Raw genomic sequence first — 23,259 nt, forward strand, 5'->3', positions numbered from 1 at the left:
TATTTTCTAGTTCATTTGCAAATTACAGCTAAGAGAATTGAAAATAATTTGTATAAACCTTAAATTACAATTGTGAATTTTTCATTTTTAAGACTTGGAAGTCCCCTCTCATCATTTGGTATGTATATCTTAGAAGTGTTCTTCAAACTTTGAATGCTTGACAAAAGAAAATGATGGCGCATGATGGAAATCTGGCCTTGAAACAGGTTGAATCTACGTCAATTCTTCCGAAAATATCATTATTTATAGTTCGATAGAAGAAATATAGCTACCATCAATAATCTGACGGTGATATTCAACCGTAATACGAATACTCTGAATAGAACAATAATTTGTTTGAAAACTCATAATTGAATTGAGTTTCGTTGTGCATTACATTGTAAAGATATAATAATACTTCATAAAATCATTCCCCTTGCTAGTTTTAGAGGTTATTATACACCAAGACTACTTAGAAGTCGGATCATCTTAGGTCACGAATGATATGAAGCTCCCATTTAATATTAAGGTATTGAAATTTTTAAACAACAGTTTTTGTAGAAAAAATTGTAATTATAACATAAAAATTTAGTAAATATAATTTTTAGATAATAATTTTGATAAAAATAATGACAATATTATAAGTTTTTCATCGTACATTTAGTGAAATAAATTAATTTAACTTTCAAGCCACAACAATTAGTGTTTATCAAATATTTTAGTGTTGTAACTTTTAAGTTACAACTACTCAATATTAATACTAAACAGGGCCGAAGAGGTGTGTAGTTGTGGATTGAGAATAAATAAAAATTTTATTATAATTAATCAATTAGAATAAAATTAATTAGAATAAAATTTGGTGGACAGAGATTTAATATTTTATGTGCATGGTAAATGCGTCATACAGTTCGTTAAAATCCACCTAATGAGACCGTATGATAAAAAAATCTTACCGTCGAAAAAATATCTAGTACGTGGATGATTCTAACGAGACTTGTAATAAAATCACTTTAAATGCTTTAATTTTCTTGCGTTGTCATGATTTGTCAATTTTAAGACAAAAGTATGAGTATTAAAATTGAATCAGATGAGCATAAATAAGTGGCATGTTTATTTCACCTAGTATATTTTACGCACTATAAGAAAAAGACTTATGTCAATTTAGAGTATCTTCAAAAGATTCTTTAAATAAGATTTTATTACTTATTTAAAGAAGCACATCAATATTTAAGATTTTAAAAAACACTCCAATTAAGATTCTTCAAATAAGAAATGACTCTCTCTTTTCAATTTTGTAGAGTTAGTTTCTCCCTCTTTAATTTATATTTTATTATTTTTTGTTAGAGAGAGAGAAGTGTTTTAATTACCATTTATTTTTTCCTTGAAAAAAATATTTATTTAATTAAAATAATATTAACTTATTTTTATTTGAAGAGTTTTTTTAGAGAATAACATATTTTTTCACTCACCTTTTTACCACATAGGTAAGTAAATAAATATTTAGAGAGTAAAATTAATGGAGTTTTTTGGAGATACTCTTATATAATAAGTAACAAGACTTTTAAGGTAGTTTTTTTTTTTTTTTTTTTGAAATTTTCTTTTAAGGTTGCTCTAACTACTTTATTTTGTCTTCCGAACTCATCCTTTAAACTATAATTTTGATAAAAATGCTCTTATATAATAAGTAACAAGACTTTTAAGGTAGTTTTTTTTTTTTTTTTGAAATTTTCTTTTAAGGTTGCTCTAACTACTTTATTTTGTCTTCCGAACTCATCCTTTAAACAATAATTTTGATAAAAATAATAATCATATTATAAATTTTTTATTATATAAATATGAAATTAAATTAACTTATTTTTTGAATTACAGTTATATATAAGCATTTATCATAATTTAACAATGCAGGTTTCAGTGTAAGTCAACAAAGACGAGCAACGCCGTTCGGGGACCCATAAATGAAAGAAAGCCCCATGCAGACAGCCACGTAAAACAGGCTGTGAAATGACAGTACAGCTACATAAAATGTGATTATGAGTGACAAAAACCAATCAAAATAACGCCCACCAAAACGATATTTTTGAGATAACCAATGAGTAATTAATTGGGTTTATCAAATTCCTGCGCCGAATAAGTTATGTTAGAGATTAATCAGACGGCTAGAGTGCAGGGGTGTGAAAAAATATGAGGAATTTATTAATGTAGATATGTTTCTCCTACGCTGTTAACACTACCGGAGTAATAAATTATGTAATCTTGTGTATACATTATTACAATATTTTAGGGTAAAGAAATTTTAATCAATAAATTTTTTGAATATAATAATATCTTCGTGTTGCCGATACCGCCATCATACCCTACAGTCCGACCGCTATTACATAATTAAAAAATTAATAAGCTTTAATGGTAACCCATAATTTCAGTCAAAAACTTTCTGTGATAAATAAATAATAAGTTGAAAATAATAGAATAGTGGTACCACTTTGTTGTTTCCTATTTTGTATATATTTTCTGCTTTCTGTTGGTTTCTGTTCGAAAGATGTTGAATCCGCAGCTCACTTTCTTTAGCCCACGGAAAAAGATGCCATTAGCAGTAGTCAAAAGAAAAAAGGTGGCACGGGTTTTGCTTGTTTTGCACGTGTATGTAAAGACTGATGTAGCCAAGTTTTCCGTTATCTTTATTGCTTACTCTGTAGCCAAGTTTCATGTTCTCTTTATTGCTTTGTCGTAATCTAATGACAATAAAAGAAAGAAAACGACATTATTTCAACAATTGTTTTTTTTCCATCTTTTTGCTCATTTTTTTAATTCTATTAATTAAACAGAAGCATTAAACAAAACTCTAACTCAAGACCTAACTTTGGAGAAAGCTATCCATTAACCACTAATTCAAGAGTCGTTGTTGAAATTGTATATAAAATACTTTTAGTCCATGTTTGATTTGAAGAAATGATAGGAGAGGAGAGGAATGGAAAAGAAAAAGGAGTAAAAAAATAGGTCAAAAAGAAAGGAAGTATAATTTTCATTATTTAATTTGACATAAAATTCATTTTTTTTCGCCTTAATGCTTTCAAACGATGGAATGAAGTAGCAAATTCATTTAAAAAAAAAAAAAAAAAAACTGATTTTAGGATTTGTTATTATTCCTTTCTCGATTCCCATTTTTCGTGGTTGCAAGTATCTTAAAATTGAATACGCATCTGCTTCATTGGAGTCTAGTAAATTGAAATGCATTAATCTCAAGTCACATGGGAGGCCAATAACATCAATATTTGCATTCTCTACGGATTATATTCGTGGACGAGAGCTTTCGAAAAGGAAATGTAGACGCTCATCAGCTCGTGGGGTTGTTTGTTTTCTGATGTAAGAATGATGAGTTTGTACTTTGTAGCTAGCTAGGTCCCTTCTTAATATTTTTTTGGCATCCGTACTTCATTTAAGTGGAGATTATTGCAATTATTGAATTTGTTGAAATTGCCTACCGCCACAATTGACATTTACCTCTGGCTGGAGAAAGTGATTCAAAGCCCATTCACTTGCTTGTTTTCATATTTATTTATCTTTCATGGTGTCTTACACTCAAGTCGGTTAATTAAATGTGTACAGGAGTTAAGGATAACTCATACTTCAATTGCTGATTGGTTTAGCCAACGTAGGGTTGACCACTACTTAAACTGCTTAGGCTTTTTTCGGATAAATTCTTCACCATCTATCGTCCGGCCGTAAGGACTTATATGTGAGGATTTGTGGGGAACAAGTCACATTATCGCTTTCTTCGTTAGTTAATGTTATGTGCGTAGCTGTGAATTGAGGCTTTTGATCGCCTCTTTTGTGCATTAATCTATTTTCCAATTACTAAATCTTGCCATTATATAAAAGAAAATCAAAACCATTCAAGCATGTGCCCACGCATTTCTATCGTTATCTTAACGAACTAGTAAACGTTTTTCTGTTCAAAATCAGCTGTTAATATTGGTATGGGTTATTAATGACAAAAAGATCTCACTTCTTCATAAGAGATTTCCTAATGTTACTATAAAAAGTAATAAATTCATCTCAGTGATTGTAATGCCCTAATTTTATTAGTTATAAATAATTCAAGGTATTAGAAGCTTCATCACGGATTAAAGAGAAAGAAGTAATTCACCGATTAGTTAGAGAGAGAGTTTGAGATTAGGTTGGGTTGGGTCAGTCCGAAATCTGAAAACGAAACCCGACGATCATTTCCAATTCTGACTACATCACCGGCAGGAACCTCAAGAGCGGCCATCTAAATCACTGGGAAATGCCCAAAAAGTCACCGATCGAGCACGTGAAAGCCACAATCTCACCACCTTAAATTGGTGCGTTTTCGCCGATTTTCAGTCACGCCGTCGCTTGGGTTTTGTCCTCACAACACCTCTTCAAAACCCGACCGGTAACCGTTACCAAAAGCAGCCAAATCACTGTCGATTTTGCTTAACACATCTGCGTCAGAGCACAACACCGCCATTGTTGGATTCAAATCACGCTTAACACACCGCCCATTGGAGCACAACACCGCCATCGTTGGATTCATCCCGACCACCGTTGGTTGATTTCTAGTTATCATTGACCGGTGAGGATATTTTGGTGCCATTAGACTTCAAGGGTAATTATGTAATTTATGACTTTGAGGATATTTTAGTAATATATGAATTCAAGAGTACCTTGGTCGTGGATGATATCGATACGCTTTTGTTACACGTGGATGTCAAGAATTAGACTTCTAAATGAATAAAAAAAAATGTATATATTTGACATGTTTGACATGTATTTTTTTGATATGTGCATATGTGCATATATGCATTTTATATGATCTTGACTAGGGGTGGGTATCGGTTCAGTTTCAGAATAAATTTTCGGTTTCGAATCGGTTTAGATTTAAAATTTAAAAAAACCGTTCGGTTTTTTTGAAAAAAAAAATCGAATCAAAACTGATAGGTCGGTTTCGGTTCGGTTTCGATTCGATTTCGATTCTTTTAACGGTTTTATTTAAGCAATCGGTTTTTCGATTCATCTTAACGATTCGATTTTCGGTTCGATTTTTCAAATCATTTTCTATTTCAACACCCTCCTCAAAATCATCCTTCATAATCTCCTCTACAACATTGCTATTTTCTTCCATCCTGCACACAAAGCCTACTATAATCAATGTATAATCAAACAAAAAAAATAATTTACAAATTTGTATTAAAAAAAAAAACAAGAATTTTGGACTAAAACGAAGAATTTTCAAAATTATAGTTACTTTTTTAATATCAAAAGTGTTGGCCCAAAATGTAAATAAAATTAAATAAGTATGTTTGCCATAGTAGAAACTAACAAAATATTAAGGACTCAAATGATATTTTATCTAGTTGACCTTCGGTCAAGGACTATTATGCAAAGTTAGCAAACAAACTAAATCATAATAGAATTCTTATATGAAAACATTTTCTAAATATTAGGTCATACTAAAATATTATTAAAAAACAAGCGACCTAAATGATATTTTTCCTCCATCATCTTCGGGGCTCCATCAGACTTCACCCAGCAATGTCCAGAGCATAATTTCCAAACAAAAAAAATTGAAAAATACAGTAACATGCTCATAACTAGGCAAAGCTAATAAAACTAAATGCTATTAATAACTTAAACAAACATGAAATAAGTGCAAATTAAAGAGTTATTTAAAAAAAAAAAAAGAAGAAAAAGAGAGCAAGTTACTCACAAACGAAAACATACACATTACCTGGCTATCTAGCTAGCAACGGAGTAAGGAAAGAAACGAAGCAGTAGGTCGGCAGCAAGGAGAAGGCAGATGCGAGTTAGGGCTTGGGTAAGTGGCTGTGCTGCAGCTAAAGCGTGAGAGAGAGTGGAGCAAATTGCACATGTTTAATTTGTGTATATATATGTCCTAGTAAAATTACAAAAATGCCCTAATTTCGGTTAGGTTCGGATTTTTTAATTTTTTATCCGAAAACAGAACCGAACGAACCGAATTTTTTTCGGTTCCGGTTCGGTTTTGCCCACCCCTAATCTTGACCTTGTGTTTATGTGATGTGTAGTTATTTGTTAACTGTAATCATATACATGGCATAAATATGTGTGAAAGTTCGTTGGCATAAACACGAACATGCGAAGCTTTAATAAAAAGCATGTTTATTAATTGCATTTGTAATTTTATGATTTATATGTGAATTTTGTTATCATACTAATTTTTACGAGATTTTGCATTGCATTAGGGGCTGCCTCTTGAAGTTATGTGGGGGACACCTCTTGAGACAATGCGGGGTCAACTTTCAAAAGTCAATGTACCGCAAAGTGCCACACAGAGTACAAAGCGACATATGCGTGACATGTATTTTATTAAAAGAAAATGTGAAAGTTTAAAAGTGACATAAAGAGATTTTGATGAATTTATTTTACATTGTTTTCAAAAGATCACGACATATCATCTGCGAAGTGCCACACATTGTTTTAAAAACTACTTTGTTTACTAAGGTTTGTACTCATTATGGTTTATTGTGATTTAGTTTTTAGAGGTCAGGATTGATTTCTAATGAGTGAGAAGAAGGATTTAAATTGAGAATGATAAATAGTTTGACAAAATTCTTTAATATTCATCTGTTGTGTAATAGTTGTATTCGAGAATTGAATTTTGATCGATTGTAAACGGTCATTTAAGGTTTATATGTGGGTTGTGGTTAGATTTGCTCACAGGATTCGGACTCGGTGTTACAGTAATACTAAATGGGTCATTACTGGCAAAGAAAAATGTCATTGGAACACCACATTTGGTATTGTGAAAAAAACAAGAACAGTGTACACGAATAATGTGTTCTTTAACTTGTTTTGTATACTATACAGTTACCGTGCAGTAAACAGTAACACTTTTGATGTCGCTTTGGTTCATAAATATTAGTCTGGGTTATTAATGGCAAATAGATCGCACTTCTTTGGAAGAGATTCCTAAAAGTCAGTGTAAAAAGGAAGAAACTGCTGTTCAAGCACGTTTACTTAAGCAACGTTTAAGCTTTTCTGACCCCAAGTAATATAATTTAAAATTATTGCGATATTTTATGCATGGAATCTGATTTTGGTGCTCGCGTATGTTACAGTGCGCAATGGAGCCCTTTCACCAGGGAAAAACTTGTCACGCATGCCGTTGCACACTGAAAGCTCTTTTATGCATCCCCCCAACCGTCAGAAAATGCCCATATAATAATATCATATAATCGACAATAACTTCCTCGTCCTGCTTATGCCACCGATGCCGACGTGAATGTGAGATGTGGGCACGGCTGACTGTTCCACAAATAAGGTGATAAACTCAAAAGTCAAAAATATCATGTGGTTTCCACTTTAAAAGTTTCGATAACAGAATTGACAGTCTTTCTAGAAGGCAAAGAAAATATCTCCATCATCCCAAGTTTACAGCTAATTTTTAGTTAAACTTAATGACATGTTTACAATTTTTTACGCACAAATCAAATTTATATTTTTAATAACGTGTCATTAATCAATCACTGCCATGCATTATAAAAATTTTATAGCTTAACATTATAGGCATTTCGTTATGCTTTAATCATCGACCGGATACTGCCATGCTAAAACATTTTTCTACTAAAGCACCCTTGCTGAAACTAATAATCTAATTATTGATCATGACTTAGTTACTATTATTTCTTTTATTAAAGTCACACTATTAATGGAAAATTGGAATCTGATGATGGGACGATTAACTTTCATAGTCTTCATAACAAATACCGTTTATAAATAATTAAGTGAGCAATTATTTAATATATGATGTAAAAAGAATTGAGATCAAAGCTATATAAATGATCATATTTTTACAAGTTCATATATACGTCAGCGCTTACCTTCACATGATTCATGAACTCTCAGGAAATCGATTATAAACTTTCAGACTGTTGGCCGACACTTGTTTAGTCAGACCAGTAGTGCAGTCCGAAAGTTTTGGATCTGATTAAAATTTGGTTTGAAAGTTTTGCATCTGAAACAACCCCCCGGTTCTTGATTTTTATTTATAAAAGTGAGGTATTTGAAAAAAAAGATAAAATAAAAGAAAATACGATACCGAAAACATTAAATACTAGAACGTTGGCTGGCTGGGGGTTATGAGCCGCATGTAGTTAATAAGGAGATGGGCTCTGCAACGTAACTAAAATAACAATCACATCAACAGAATTTTTTTTTAAAAAAATGTATGTATAAAATAATTCATTTTTTTATTTTTCATTTTATCAACTTCCTTATATAACCACATCTGTTCTCTCAGTTTGATGATTATGTAGAGACTAGCGAACAGGCGAAGCTCTGAGCAGTATGGCACTTCCTATAACGGGTGGGGACGATATAGTAAGATCGTTGAGTATGGGGTCGTCGGCGGGGAACCGGAGTGGGAGAGCGTCGTCGAGTTTCCGGGAAATGTGGAAGAGCTCATCAAATGCGTTTAGTAGGAGCCAACGGGACGATGACGATGAAGAGGAGTTACGGTGGGCGGCAATCGAACGGCTACCGACGTACGATCGGTTAAGGAGAGGGATGCTGAGCCAACTTGGTGATGACGGCAAAGTGGTTAGACGTGAAGTTAATGTTAAAAAACTTGGCATGCAAGACAGGAAGCAGTTGAGGGAAAGTATTTTGAAACTTGTTGAAGAGGGTAATGACAAGTTTCTTAGGAAACTTAGAGAGCGAATTGATAGGTAAAACAAATAAGCAAATATGTTAGCATCTAATTTTTTTTTTTTTTTCATCACTTGATTTAATGGTTAATTTTCTTATGATTTTAATAACATTCGCAACAGAGTGGGTATTGATATTCCTAAGATTGAAATTCGATATGAGCATTTAAACATTCAAGGAGAAGTGCATATTGGAAGCAGAGCAATTCCTACTTTGCCTAATGCGGTCGTTAACATTGCAGAGGTACCTTATTATTGATATTATATTGGTGTTGTTCATTTTGTATTTTCTTTTTCTTCCAATGAACTGGCACATTTACACTTTTGATTCATGATGGACCACAGAATGTCCTGGGATCGCTTCGGATTCTTCCATCGAAGAAAAGAAAAATTCAGATTCTTAAAGATGTTAGCGGGCTTGTTAAACCTTCGAGGTATTTTTTCATGAAATTGCCAAAATTGTTTTCTCTGTTTCAATTCCAGAGGAAGCAATGATTATTTGCTGTTTAACAAAGAAGTAGCAGTCGATAACTGGAAATGGAAAATTTCAGGATGACACTTCTTCTTGGTCCTCCGGGTGCTGGGAAAACAACATTGCTGATGGCACTTGCAGGGAAGCTCGATGATGATTTGAAGGTTGGTTTCTTTGGCCCATTATTTTGCAAGTACTCTTAGTTTATTTATTTTTAATTAAAAAAAAGCCAGTTTTGTGATTAATTGGAGTACTCTTGACAGTTAACTGGGAAAATCAAATACTGTGGCCATGAATTCAAAGAGTTTATTCCTCAGAGGACATGTGCTTACATTAGTCAGAATGATCTTCACTTTGGAGAGATGACGGTGAGAGAGACGATGGATTTCTCAGGGCGATGTTTAGGAGTCGGCACAAGATATGAAATGCTGGCAGAAATTTCTAGACGTGAGAAAGAAGCAGGAATTAAACCAGATCCTGAAATTGATGCATACATGAAAGCCACGGCTTTGGCAGGCCAAAAAACTAGTTTGGCTACAGATTATGTTCTCAAGGTTTGCTCCTTCTCTGTTTCAAGTTTGTTTGTCCACTTAAGTTGCCTGTTTGTAGACCGGTTCTAGGTCTTGACATTTAGAAATCTTAACAGCTACTGGGCTTGGATATATGCGCTGATACAATGGTTGGTGATGAAATGAGAAGGGGTGTTTCTGGTGGACAGAAAAAGCGTGTTACTACTGGTATGTTTCAAGGGACAAGCATTTCTAACTGTAAACTGCAAGTATTGACATCAATTGTAACATCAGTTAGAATCAGATATTGCGATTTTTTCACATGGCTTGTAGATAGGCATTTATGATTGTACACTGCAAGCATTAACATTTAATATTTGTAAATGAGTACAGGAGAGATGTTGGTAGGGCCGGCCAAGGTTCTGTTAATGGATGAAATCTCAACTGGACTGGATAGTTCCACCACTTTTCAAATTTGCAAGTACATGAAACAAATGGTTCATGTCCTCGAAATAACCACGATCGTTTCTCTTCTACAACCAGCACCAGAGGCTTACGATCTCTTTGATGATATTATCCTTCTTTCGGAAGGTCAAATTGTCTATCAGGGTCCGCGTGAAAAGGTTCTCGAATTCTTTGAGTACATGGGTTTCAAATGCCCTGACAGAAAAGGAGTTGCTGATTTTCTGCAAGAAGTAACTTCCAAGAAAGACCAAGAACAATATTGGTTCAGGAAGGACCAACCTTACAGATATATATCAGTTTCTGATTTCGTGCAGGGCTTCAGTTCTTTCCACGTAGGCCAACAGCTTGCAAATGATCTTGCAGTTCCTTACGATAAGTCCAGAACCCATCCAGCTGCATTGGTGAAAAATAAGTACGGTATTTCGAATATGGATTTGTTCAGGGCATGCTTCGGAAGGGAGTGGCTATTGATGAAGCGTAATTCTTTTGTGTATATTTTCAAGACGAGCCAGATAACGATCATGTCACTAATTGCCCTGACTGTGTTCTTTAGAACAGAAATGCCAGTCGGCAATGTGGCTGATGGAGCAAAGTTTTATGGAGCACTGTTCTTCAGTCTGATTAATCTGATGTTTAATGGATTGGCAGAATTGGCATTTACTGTTTTCAGGCTTCCTGTCTTCTTTAAGCAAAGGGATCACTTGTTCTATCCTCCGTGGGCTTATGCTTTACCTATATTTGTTCTCAGAATCCCCTTGTCTATATTGGAATCAGCAATATGGGTCTGTCTGACATACTATACAATTGGTTTTGCTCCAGCTGCAAGCAGGTAAATTAGTAAAGACTTTCCAATTTACTGAAATAATTTTATGCTACATGTTGTTAGCTGGAAAACTGGATTTTGAATTTATAATTTTTCATTTTGTGACCTGGATCAATGCTACTACAGTTACTATAGTTTCTTTCTCTGACAAATATTTTATCTTTTCCTTTTCTTTTCTTTTCTTTTCTTTTTTTTAATTAGGTTTTTCCGACAGTACTTGGCATTCTTTGCTGTAAATTCAATGGCTCTGTCCCTCTTTCGGTTCATTGGGAGTATAGGAAGAACTGAAGTTGTTGCAAACACACTGGGTACATTCACGCTACTGCTGGTTTTTGTGCTTGGAGGATTTGTCATTGCCAAAGGTAAGTAGTTGATTGCATTCTACAATTACTTTATTCTTATTGTAACAGCAAGCTGTCCATAAATCCAATCTGATAAAAAATTCTTATCCTTTTGTGCCTGCAGATGACATTGAGCCATTTATGATATGGGGCTACTATGTTTCTCCTATGATGTATGGACAGAATGCCATAGTTATTAATGAGTTCCTTGATGAAAGATGGAGTAAGGTAAGATGCTCTAAATATGGCTTGATTATCTTATTCTTGTGATTCAGATAAATGCATATGCACACATTTAATCTACCATCTCTTATTTTCCTGGCCACGATTCATCAGTAAAACCTTATTAGTTCGGATATGTCGCAGCCGGTTTCAGACCCCAACATTCATGAACCTACAGTTGGGAAATTACTTCTAAAGTCTAGGGGATTCTTCACTGTAAATTATTGGTACTGGATTTGCATTGGAGCATTAATTGGGTTTACCATTCTCTTCAACATTCTATTTATTGCAGCAATACAATTTTTGAATCGTAAGTCTTCCTCTCATTTCAGTTCAGGATTTTTACTCACCCACACATACACATATATGGAAAAGAGTTTCAATGCTGATAAACACTCTTTTTTGTTTTTTTGGGAACAATCAACACTTATAATTTGAAAAATCAACTTCAGCTCTTGGCAAAGCAAAACCAACTGTTATAGAGGAAGATGGAGACAAGAAGAAGAAAGCTTCTGGACAACCGGGAACAGAAGGTTTATCCCTTAGGATTGTTCTCTTTTCCCTTAGTTGTGCGGGTAACCGTGTTATGTAGGTCATAGATGGGGGGCGGTGGCAGTCCTTTTGGCTGAGAGATATTACATAAACTTTTATAGCCCCATTGACATTTTATTCTTCCAGATGCCTGAACTTTCTGAGAAAATTGCAGATACTGACATGTCAGTAAGAAGTTCATCCGAAAATGTTGGTACAACTGGGCATGCACCTAAAAAAGGAATGGTTTTGCCGTTTCAACCCCTTTCACTTGCATTCCACCATGTGAACTACTCTGTGGATATGCCTGCTGTAAGTTATCGATCCTTAAGCATTTAATTAGTCGAGTTTGTGCTAGCCGTTTTGTTTTAGATTTTCTGAACATTCACTAACAAAATATTATTTTAATCAAATGGAAAACTAAGAACTTAGATCAGCGTCATACTGCTTTGATGCTTATGAGCAAATATTGAGATTTGGTTTCGGTTACCAGGAAATGAAGGCTCAAGGAATTGAAGAAGATCGTCTTCAACTACTACGTGATGTTAGTGGTGTATTCAGACCAGGGGTATTGACTGCACTGATGGGTGTAAGTGGTGCAGGGAAGACAACTCTGATGGATGTATTGGCGGGAAGGAAGACCGGAGGATACACTGAAGGAGACATTAGCATTTCTGGTTACCCCAAGAACCAAGCAACATTTGCTCGTGTAAGCGGTTATTGTGAACAGAATGACATTCATTCACCACATGTCACTGTTTATGAGTCTCTCCTATTCTCTGCCTGGCTTCGTCTTTCTTCAGACATCGATTCAAAAACACGAAAGGTAGTCACTTCTATTCTAGTTTGACTTATTTTTAACTTTAATTGAATATTTCCCTCCTTATCGGCTTATTGAACATTACCCTTCATGTGCTCACAGATGTTTGTCGATGAAGTTATGGACTTGGTTGAGCTCGAACCATTGACGAATGCTATGGTTGGCCTTCCAGGAGTAGATGGTCTTTCTACAGAACAAAGGAAAAGGTTAACAATAGCTGTAGAATTGGTTGCTAACCCCTCTATAATATTCATGGATGAGCCAACATCTGGCCTTGACGCTAGAGCTGCTGCCATTGTCATGCGTACTGTGAGAAATACAGTTGATACAGGGAGAACTGTTGTGTGTACCATACACCAGCCAAGCATAGACATTTTTGAAGCATTTGATGAGGTATCCCTTGTCTCAGTTTTTACTCAGTTTATTTAGAACTTCTCTATTTCATGTTCAGCCACTGATTTGTGCTGCACGCATCCAACATAGTAGTGTGCTTGTTGCAGCTATTTTTGATGAAAAGAGGAGGGCAAGTCATATATGCTGGCCCCCTTGGTCGCCAGTCTCAGAAGCTCGTAGAATATTTTGAGGTGAGCATCTTTATTTCTTTTTCCTGTTTCTTCTATTTAGCATCAAACCCTTAAACAATTAACTGAACCATTGTATCTCACCTTCCCACACGCATTTTTCATCTTAATTCTTCAAATTCCTTCTGAATTGTTACTCTGGAATGCATTGTGACAAACTTATGTGTAATGCATAACCTACTACAGGCTGTCCCCGGGGTTCCCAGAATTACGAATGGATACAATCCAGCTACATGGATGCTCGAGATCAGTACTCCTACGGCTGAGGCTCAATTGAATGTTGATTTTGCGGAGATTTATGTCAGATCCTCTCTTTATCAGTAAGTTTGAATAGGAAGTAACCTTTGGCTTTTTAATTCATTTTTTAACCATATTGACTAGGATTCTAAGAACAGTTTAAAATAATTTACTTCTTAAAACTTCCAGGAGGAACGAAGAACTTATCAAAGAGCTTAGTACTCCAGCACCAGGCTCCAGTGACCTCTACTTCCCAACCCAATACTCTCAACCCTTCCTTATTCAATGCAAGGCTTGCTTCTGGAAGCAGCGTCAGTCTTATTGGAGAGACCCTCAGTATAATGCTTTGCGTTTCGCTGTGACAATAGTCGTTGGTCTTCTGTTTGGTCTTATCTTCTGGGACAAAGGACAGAAGACGTGAGTATTTACATCCATATTTGCATATAGTTTTAGTTGAGTTGGTTCGTAAGGTGAATTCTGTAAGAATGTGTACTGTGCTGTGGTAATTTTCCCTTATTTAACAGAAAGAAGCAACAAGATCTTCAGAATCTTTTCGGAGCTTTGTACTGTGCTGTGTTTTTCCTTGGATCCACCAATGCAAACTCAGTAATGTCCGTAGTCTCCACGGAGAGAACAGTTTTCTACCGCGAAAGAGCTGCTGGAATGTACTCTACACTAGCTTACGCTTTTTCGCAGGCAAGTGGTCTATCCAGATCAGGGACTTGGGAATTTTCAGTTAATCATTTAGTACTAAGGGTCTGCCCCTGATTTTTTCAGGTGCTTATAGAGTTGATATATGTGGCATTTCAAACTGTCGTGTATGTTCTGATCCTATACTCCATGATGGGATTTGCGTGGAAAGCAAAAAGATTCTTCTGGTTCTTGTACATGGTAATGATGTCCTTTATGCAATTCACATTGTATGGGATGATGATTGTCGCACTGACTCCAGCTCCGCAAATTGGTGCCATACTTTCCGGATTCTTCCTCTCCCTGTGGAATTTGTTCTCTGGTTTTCTCATTCCTCGCGTGGTACGTGGCCTTAAACTTTAGAGTACTTACTTCATATATGTTCAATTCACATATTCACATCAATACATTCTTAATGCACCAACTTAAAAATGATCCTGCATCGCAGCAAATCCCAATTTGGTGGAGGTGGTACTACTGGCTCTCTCCCGTGGCTTGGACACTCTATGGCCTTGTTACAAGTCAAGTTGGTGACATAGAAGGCAACGTGGAAATTCCGGGAAGCACCGCTACGATGACAGTGAAGCAGCTTCTAAAAGATAGTTTCGGGTTCAAGTATGACTTCCTTCCGGTTGTTGCTGTAGTCAAACTTGTCTGGCTTCTCGTCTTCGTCTTTGTGTTTACCCTTGCCATCACCTTAATTAACTTCCAGAGGAGATAAATAGCTCGAAAATCTCCAACATATGGTAGGAAATGTTTGATGTAATTGTTAGTCATGAATGAGGCGAGGGGAATAAAAGGTTGTTACCACTTTGCGCATTCTTTATTCCTTGTGCATTGATCATTCTTTTGTCCAGATTTTTGTTGCAGGCCGCCAGACCAGAATGGCAGAGTCTTGAATTTGATCAAGGACCCTTTCCAATTCCGTTACTTCTGTATACTTACTGCCTCCTTTACTCGGGTATTCAACAATTTCTAGAGTATTTTCAAACATGTATATATATATATATATAAAAGTTAAAAAATATATATAATATGTAGAATTAATGTGATGTTACAAGTTATTGCATACACCTAATCTTTTCTGACGTCTTGATCATTATTACTCTATGTCTCAAAACAAAATAATTTAAAAGATTTGATCACCAGTGTATGAATCTGAAAGAAAGAGGGGGCAGGCCCACACGTAGCTTTCCCCATAGTAGATATAAATTGAACACAATCTCTTTCCCGGACCCCTAATATCAGTTAGTGTAGTAATTTTTGTACAAATTGATCCAAAACCGTCCCGTGATTTAATTACTCTTGCTTGGTCTAACCCCCCCCCCCCCCCAAAAAAAAAAAAAAAGAAGAATTCACCTATAGCCATCGCCTGCCATCGTTTCGATAGCCAATTTGGAATTAACCGTCACTTTTCACCATGCGCTGAAGTTAAATTTTATATCACGAACTGAAAGCAATGGTATGCTTCTTTTCTTCGTCTATGCTTTGGTTTATAGGCCACCAAATCTGTACTCATAATGACCGGCGGCAATATTGTTTATTCTCTTTATCATCGTCCTTCTTGTTGTTATTATTATTATTATTATTATTATTATTATTATTATTATTATTATTATGGATCTTTGCAAAATATTTTTCCTTTAATATTAATGATGGTAAAAATATGAATTATATTATAATAAACTTCACCTGAATTATATTTTGTAAATATGAAAAAAAAAAGTATTAAATAGGGGGCCCCTTTGTTACCTGGCGGCCAGGTTTCAAGTTCAACAAAAAAAGATTTTCTTTGCTACTGTGTCAATTCTAGAATCTAGACGTGTGGGGACACGTTTTTAATTGGGATGAACATTGGATACTAATTAGAATTTTTACGTTTGTTTGACATTTAGAAAAATCAATGCGTCTTTTCTTTCCGAGTGAAGTCCGAAGACAATCTGTTCGTAGAGCACAAACTGAGAATGTAATTGGGAAAATGGTCTTCCAAAAAGTCAGAGATTTGACACCTACTTTGGAGTTTAGGCTAAAGAATCGGCTGCCCGTTCATTCCAACTCTTCCCTAATTAGGTCCATGGTATCCAATTTGGACAACATCATACGCGCACGTGCCATTATAATTATAACTTACTTGCATAACAAATTTATTCACTAAATAATGTGTGGATTTTGCTTTGATCAGTTTGAGCAATGAGAGAATCGTGTTAATTGCTTTCTAATTTGTTGTTAGAAAGTAGAAACCCTTTAACTTTGCTGGCCAAACCTATCAATTAAGTCCAGTCACTTCATGATGAATATAATAAGGTAATACCTAAATTACATTTGATGTAACTTATAATCAGTTAATTTTATGTGTTATATTTCAATCCAACGTATCAAAAATAATTTATACAAAATGAGTAATAGGTGGCCTATAAGCTGAATTGTCCTGCTTTTATGTGATGTCAGTTATATAATTTAGCAAATATCCAATAATAATAATAATAATAATATTTAGGACCATATCACAAAAACAATATTAGTTGTTATCTTATCCTATTAATTTTAATTTTTTATTTAGCAGCGTATTGTTGACTTGTTATTTAAGAATTTATCTTAGAATGTCATGCCCGCAGTCCTCTTTCATAATGGTTTTCAATTATTTTTCAGTGATGATATAATAATTTACAGTCGGATATCACAAACATTAATCAAACATTTAATTCAAATATCTACGGCTCACATCATAAAACGACAAAGAAGTATTTTTCTCAGGGTTGGTTTAAGATGTTGTCATCTTATGAAGAAAATACGTAACACGTAAAATTTTTTGATTTCGTAAGTGTGGATATTTCTTTTCTGGTAAGCAAGTTCCCTTTAATAATATAAATTTATCTTTGGCATACGGCGCTAATCATCTTTGAATCCTCCTTCACTTGGGGGCGGCCCTTCATAATAAAATTCCACCCCCAAATTGTTTTTATTCTTTACTTCTTTTATGGATTTTCCAACAATTTACATTTAATTTCGTGCTTTACTTTAAATATCTTGAGCAGAAAATGTCTATTAATTAAAAAGACCATTGACAAGTAAATATAACAGGGGGCCCGGGGAACAACAATATCCATTTTTAAGTATGAGAGGCGGCGCATGAATAAAATTGGTTTTGCCCCGTTTGTGATTGTTTTAAGAGATTTAAAAGTAATTTTGAAAAATTAAAAGTTAAATTTTAGTGTTTGATAATTTTTTTAAAAAAATTATTTTTGTTTAAATTACCACATTCGAGAGCAAATTGAAAAAATAAGAAAAAGAGCAACTTTTCAAAATCTAATTTTAAAAATCACTTTCATATTTAATATAATTCATTTTATATCTTCATATATATTATAAAAATATAAAATTATCCTTATTAATTAAGAAGTAAAATTATTAACTTTAAAGAGATTATAATTATTACTAATTAGATTAATATAACAAAATAAAAAATAAAATTAATAATACAAAATAATTACTTTAGTCATCAATTATTATATGTACACAATAAACAATATTATATATATATATATGTTTATAAATGTTTAAATAAATTTTATTCAAACGTTATATTGAATTCAGTCATTTAGTTTCTTATAGCAGTTTAATAATAAGATTTACCAAATACATATGCCTGTTTTTAAAACTCACAACACTTTAAAAATAAATTTTACCAAAATATTTAACTGATTCACTTCATAACTAATTTTTTTTAAGACACAATTAATTATAATTATTTTAAAATTTACAGCATTACCAAACTAGTCCTCATTTGTAAAAAAACGGAGTTTCAACTTTCGTTTTTTTTTTTTCTTACAAATTCGTAGCCTTAAGTTGCCAAATCGATGGGCTCACATTAATTGGATAAGTAAGATATAAAGAATCAATTTGCCAATTGCTGGCAAACTAAATTTATCAAAGAATCATCAATTAATTAATTTTAGGGCCAGTTTGTGAATGTTGTAGCTTTTAAAATAATTGTTGTAGAAATAATCAGCTGTAAATAAAATTAATTAAGTATTTGATAAGTTTTATTTTCAAAAATACTATGAGTTATGAAAACAGTTATGGACATTTGGTAAATTTTACTATTAAATTGCTTAGAGAAAATAAATGACTAAAATGTATATAATGTAGCATAAGATTTACTTATACATATAAAAACATGTACATATAATATTTTTAATTGTGTATTATAGTAATTTTTACTAAAAATAAAATTTATAATATAGTGAAACATATTTAATAATAATTCAACCAACAAATTGATAATAATAAATTTATGTTGATGAATTATAATAACAATTTATTAAAATATTGATTTTGTTTTCAATTTTAATAAGGATAATTTTGGGTTTAGGTAATAATTTTAAAGAATATTTATATAATTGTATTAAATGATAAAATTGATTTTCAAAATCAGAATTTAAAAACTACTTCTTTCATACTTTTCAAAATCAGTTATAGAAGGGGATTATTTTGATAAAAAAGTGATTTTGATTTTTTTTTTTTTACCAAACACTAAAATTAACTTTTAGATTTTCAAAATCACTTTTAAGCTTCCCAAAAACAATCCCAAATAGGGCCCTTACTGAGTCAGAAAAGCCAAATTTATTGCACTTCACGAGTATGAATTACGATACATGTTGCCACTACTATTACCACTAATCATATGTTCTTGCTCTTGCTTCCAATAGACATATTTAGTACTGACCACTTATCAATGGTTTTTTAGTTAGTACCTCTACAAACTACTATCATAAAAAAATAGTTTATATAAATTACTCATATCATAAAACAAACAATTTTAACCAAATATTTTACACAAAAATTATTTTAATTCTACTACAAAGGTGTAACATATATTTTTATTATAGTATATTTTAATCATTATGTACCGATCACAATGCTTTAACAATTGTATTCACCAAAATAATCTACTCATATATTTTTATTTTTAAGAGTTACTAGAAGAAGAGACTTGAGTCTTGAGGTATCAAGCTATCAATCCTTTCAAAGCAGGATAACCCAACACTTCCCCGGAAACAAAAAATGTAAAAGTAAAACCTGATAGCAACCCACTCGAAGACGAAGAGAACTCATCAATTATGTCACCAATTGAATAATTTATAAATACAGCTCAAAGCCGCGTCCTCATTTTCTTTTCCTTCGTGAGTTTGGTTTTTACAGCTTCTAGATACAGAGAAACCACCGCTAATCCAAAATTGACTGACCTTCGTTTTAGACTACCCAAATTCAATAATTCAAAAACAATACTGAACGTTTTCCCACTATTTACAATTTTTTTTTTTTAAAAAGAAAGAAAAAAAGGCGCGCACGAGTTGTGAGTTCTCAGTAATGTTCACTGGTGAATGGTTTCTTTATAAAATACTCATTTCCCTCCATTATTTTCATCTTAATCCACCTTTACTTCCCTCAATGAACAAGGCTTTTTTTTGAAGAGGCCAATTCCTTTGGGAAGCTACGGATCCACTTTTTTTCCTTATTCAAAGATCAGTCCCTTAGCTGAGTGTTTTCCCCGACTTTATCTATGTAAACAAATAATTCGAAATGCGTCGACTCTTTTAGAACAGGTCCCAGTCAAGTTAGAAACGTTTTCATTTTCTTTAGATATCATTTAATAATTCGAAATTGAATAGGACAAGCTACCAGGGTATATAAAATAAGCTACTTCTGATTTTTCTTTGGCACTATGTATGATGCATTTTAAAACTAACTGTTGATCTGCATTACAGGAAATTCCTGTCTGGTGGTGGTGGTGGTACCACTGCCTTTCTCCAGTGGCTTGGAATCTCTCTATGGCCTTGTGACTTGTCAAGTTGGTGACATAAAAACACTTCTGGAGATTCCTGATGATAAAAATACTAAAAGGACAGTGAAGCAATTCATTAATGATAATTATGATTACAAGAATGATTTCCTTCCTGTCGTTGGTGTCGTGCATCTCGTCTGGATTGGCGTTTTCTTCTTCGTGTTTGCCTATTGCATTAAGTAACTCAACTTCCAAAGGAGATAAACCAGCTTAAATCTTGAGAAGGCATCCCAGTCTTAGAATTAGTCGGAGATGGGGAATCAAATACTTGCCTCTTGTTGTACTTCTTTTACCTTATTTATTAGTTAAGTGGATTTAGTGATAATAAATGCTGTACCTTTTCATCCTGAGCAGTAATATTGATTTCCTTTGCATATTCAACCAACCCTTGTAAGTGGCTTTTTTTCTTTTTTTTAAAATTTTTAAGTTGTAGTGATATTTAAGCAAGAATGATAAGTCAATAAATAGGAACGAATATCAAGAAGAAAATTGAAACAGAGGAATCCGTTAAAGCTATGTTAATTACTCAAGAACAAGTACAGACCACAGATAATTCTACTCATATAGCTAACCTCTATTCCGAAAGAAAGCTTACCTCAATGTGCCTCATTGATCAGCTTTATGACCAAGTCTCTGAATACATGTATTCAAACAACGCGTTTGGTCCTATCCTGTTAAATACATTCTCCTCTTATTTGCGCTGTACGAGCAATATTCTCTCCTTATGCTGCAATAAATTGAGAGAGAGCACTGCTTTTTTCTTTTTTCTTTTTTCTTTCTTTTGATCCCCTTATGATGCAATAAATTAAGAAAGAGCACTACTTTTTTTTTTCCCTTTTTCTTAAAAATTTTCTTTAAAATGTAAGGGTGAGTAAATTCCAAATTCATGTTTTAATCCCTTATTTTTCTCGAGATTCAAACTTAGGTGGCTTGTCAAATAAAACTATTTGAAAACCACTCAACTACACCCTTGGGGACAGTTAAGAGAGAGCACTACAATTGGTCATGAATTGTACTAACAATTGCATTCATATTTGGAAATGATGTATCGAGAGAGCATATTTGCAGAAAATAAACAATTTTTTACACTAAATACATTGCTTTAAGCCGTTAACATCATTTTAATTTAACTATTTTATTGTTGTAACATAAACATTATAAAATTTCAAAAAAAATCCTTTTGTGCCATAATAATTTAGGTGTTTAATTTTATAACTTATATAATTTAATGTTTTTAAATTAAACCCAATAATTTTTTATTGCCCCTATGTACAAATAACATAAATTTGATAGTATGATAAATTTGATAGTATAATTTAATGTTTTTAAAAAAAATTCTACATTTTTAAAATTAAAAAAAAAAGTTATGGGTTACAAGGGAGAATGTCTCCACCTCTTTTTAGTTCAGCCACATAACTCTTAAATTCCACATCTGTATTTGAAAATTATAATATTATTGCTTCGATTGTTGTTATACTATTTTTTGACAAAAAATATTTCATTTGAAAACGAATTCTGAAAAGAAAATTTTCTATAAGGGTTTTAATCACTTGATTCGTTGATGCTTGTATAAATGAATTAAGAGATTGTAAGTTGTAAAATTGCATCACTTGAGTCCTCCCTATTTAAATTTTGTTGCATTTAGGTTCTTGACCAAATTTTACCACTAAAGAAATTAATGGCATATGGACATTTTTTTTTTCAATAAATTTAGTTATCTTTTAAAACTCAAATGCGTGATGCATGCTAAGGGTTTGAAGTGACTAAAATCAATGTAAATATCAAGGGAAAATTTAAAATCAAAAATTTAAACTTATAGAAAAATTTATGTTGCCTTTTATTTGATAAAAAAAATTATGTGATTAAAAATAAGGGTTTATTAGACTTGAAGCAACTAACATGAAAAATGATATAAAGATCATCTATATTTCTTTAAAGTTATTCATTAATATTCTCCAACCGTCAAACTTAGGTGGCGTTTGTTTTTTAACTTAATGACTTAAAGTGACTTAACTTAATTAATTAAGTTAATTAGAGGTGTTTGTTTTTATAACTTAATGAGACTTTTTAGATAATTTTGACTTAATAAAATAAGCCAATTTTTTTGGCTTTTTACTTAATGGAAAAATCTGAATTAAATCAATTACTTACTAATGTAAAAAATATTCCTACTTTATAATTTATTTTTCATGTCTATCCCAAAACTCACCCATAGACATTTACCCCACATAAAAATATCTCTTTTTTTCTTTCTTATACTATATACGATAAAATTTAAAATTTATGGTATTTTATATATTAAAATTCTAAAATAATTATGTATTCACTTGAATATAATTTTACTTATAAATGTTAAAATATTGTGGTATTTAATATATTATTTATTTGACATTCAAATTTAATAAGGATACAAATGTAAAAGTACATATTTTCAGCTTTTTAAGTTGAAAAAAACAAACAACGTAATACTTATTTTCCGAGATTCAAATGAAAAAACAAACATATTATTCAGATTCAGACATTCAGATTTATTCAGAATTCAGGCTAATTCAGGTCTATTCAGATTTCAGACAAAAAAACAAACGCTACCTTAGTTAAGGACTTAAAAAAATATAAATGTGCTCAAGACTTGAGGAGGACTTATGTGATGCATTTTTGAAATGTTGGCTCTTTGAGTTCCTTTATATAAACGACAAGGAGTTAAGTGATAAGTATCCTTACCGGTGTTGCAGCCAAAATAGCTGAAGTCAGACCATACCATGTTAATCGTCTACTTGTCAAACATGGAAATTTCAAGGCTTCTCGAAGAGGCTGCTCAAAAAGGGTAAAAGAATAAATGAATAAATAAATAAACAGCTACGAGAAGATGAAGAAAATGTTCCCAATTATTTCACCAACATAATTATAAAATATATTATAATAAGAAGCATCCTCGACATTAATTAACAATAATCCAGCATCTAGATGCAGAGAAACTCCCGATTTTATATTGACTAGTCATCGTTGTTGACAAACAACGATTCCACAAACCAACATTGG

The 23,259-nt window shown here is 32.9% G+C and overlaps 1 protein-coding gene across 2 annotated transcripts; it reads left to right on the forward strand.

The window, feature by feature from the left end:
• Window positions 1-8,232: 8,232 nt before the first annotated feature.
• Window positions 8,233-15,201, forward strand: LOC18039121 (ABC transporter G family member 34). Of its 2 annotated transcripts, XM_006430205.2 has the most exons (20): window positions 8,233-8,705; window positions 8,808-8,928; window positions 9,030-9,118; window positions 9,236-9,320; window positions 9,420-9,710; window positions 9,803-9,893; window positions 10,059-10,959; window positions 11,155-11,315; window positions 11,419-11,522; window positions 11,661-11,826; window positions 11,969-12,049; window positions 12,223-12,359; window positions 12,541-12,873; window positions 12,970-13,260; window positions 13,368-13,451; window positions 13,635-13,768; window positions 13,875-14,102; window positions 14,210-14,381; window positions 14,463-14,717; window positions 14,824-15,201. In XM_006430205.2, exons 1-20 carry the CDS (start codon window positions 8,326-8,328, stop codon window positions 15,094-15,096), a joined length of 4,377 nt encoding a protein of 1,458 aa, XP_006430268.1. In that variant the 5' UTR covers window positions 8,233-8,325; the 3' UTR covers window positions 15,097-15,201. The 2 variants fall into 2 exon arrangements, with proteins under 2 accessions (XP_006430268.1, XP_024037405.1); XM_024181637.1 differs by lacking the exon at window positions 8,808-8,928 and having other exon boundaries at window positions 8,234-8,577.
• Window positions 15,202-23,259: the final 8,058 nt, after the last annotated feature.

This window comes from Citrus clementina, unplaced genomic scaffold (assembly GCF_000493195.1).
Source record: "Citrus clementina cultivar Clemenules unplaced genomic scaffold, Citrus_clementina_v1.0 scaffold_6, whole genome shotgun sequence".
Classification (NCBI taxonomy): domain Eukaryota; kingdom Viridiplantae; phylum Streptophyta; class Magnoliopsida; order Sapindales; family Rutaceae; genus Citrus; species Citrus x clementina.

Coding starts and splice junctions, on each gene's coding strand:
- LOC18039121 (XM_006430205.2), top strand. CDS start 8,326: ATGGCACTTCCTATAACGGGTGGGGACGATATAGTAAGATCGTTGAGT. Junction 9,894..10,058: donor GAAAAAGCGTGTTACTACTG/GTATGTTTCAAG, acceptor AAATGAGTACAG/GAGAGATGTTGGTAGGGCCG. Junction 14,382..14,462: donor TAGCTTACGCTTTTTCGCAG/GCAAGTGGTCTA, acceptor TGATTTTTTCAG/GTGCTTATAGAGTTGATATA.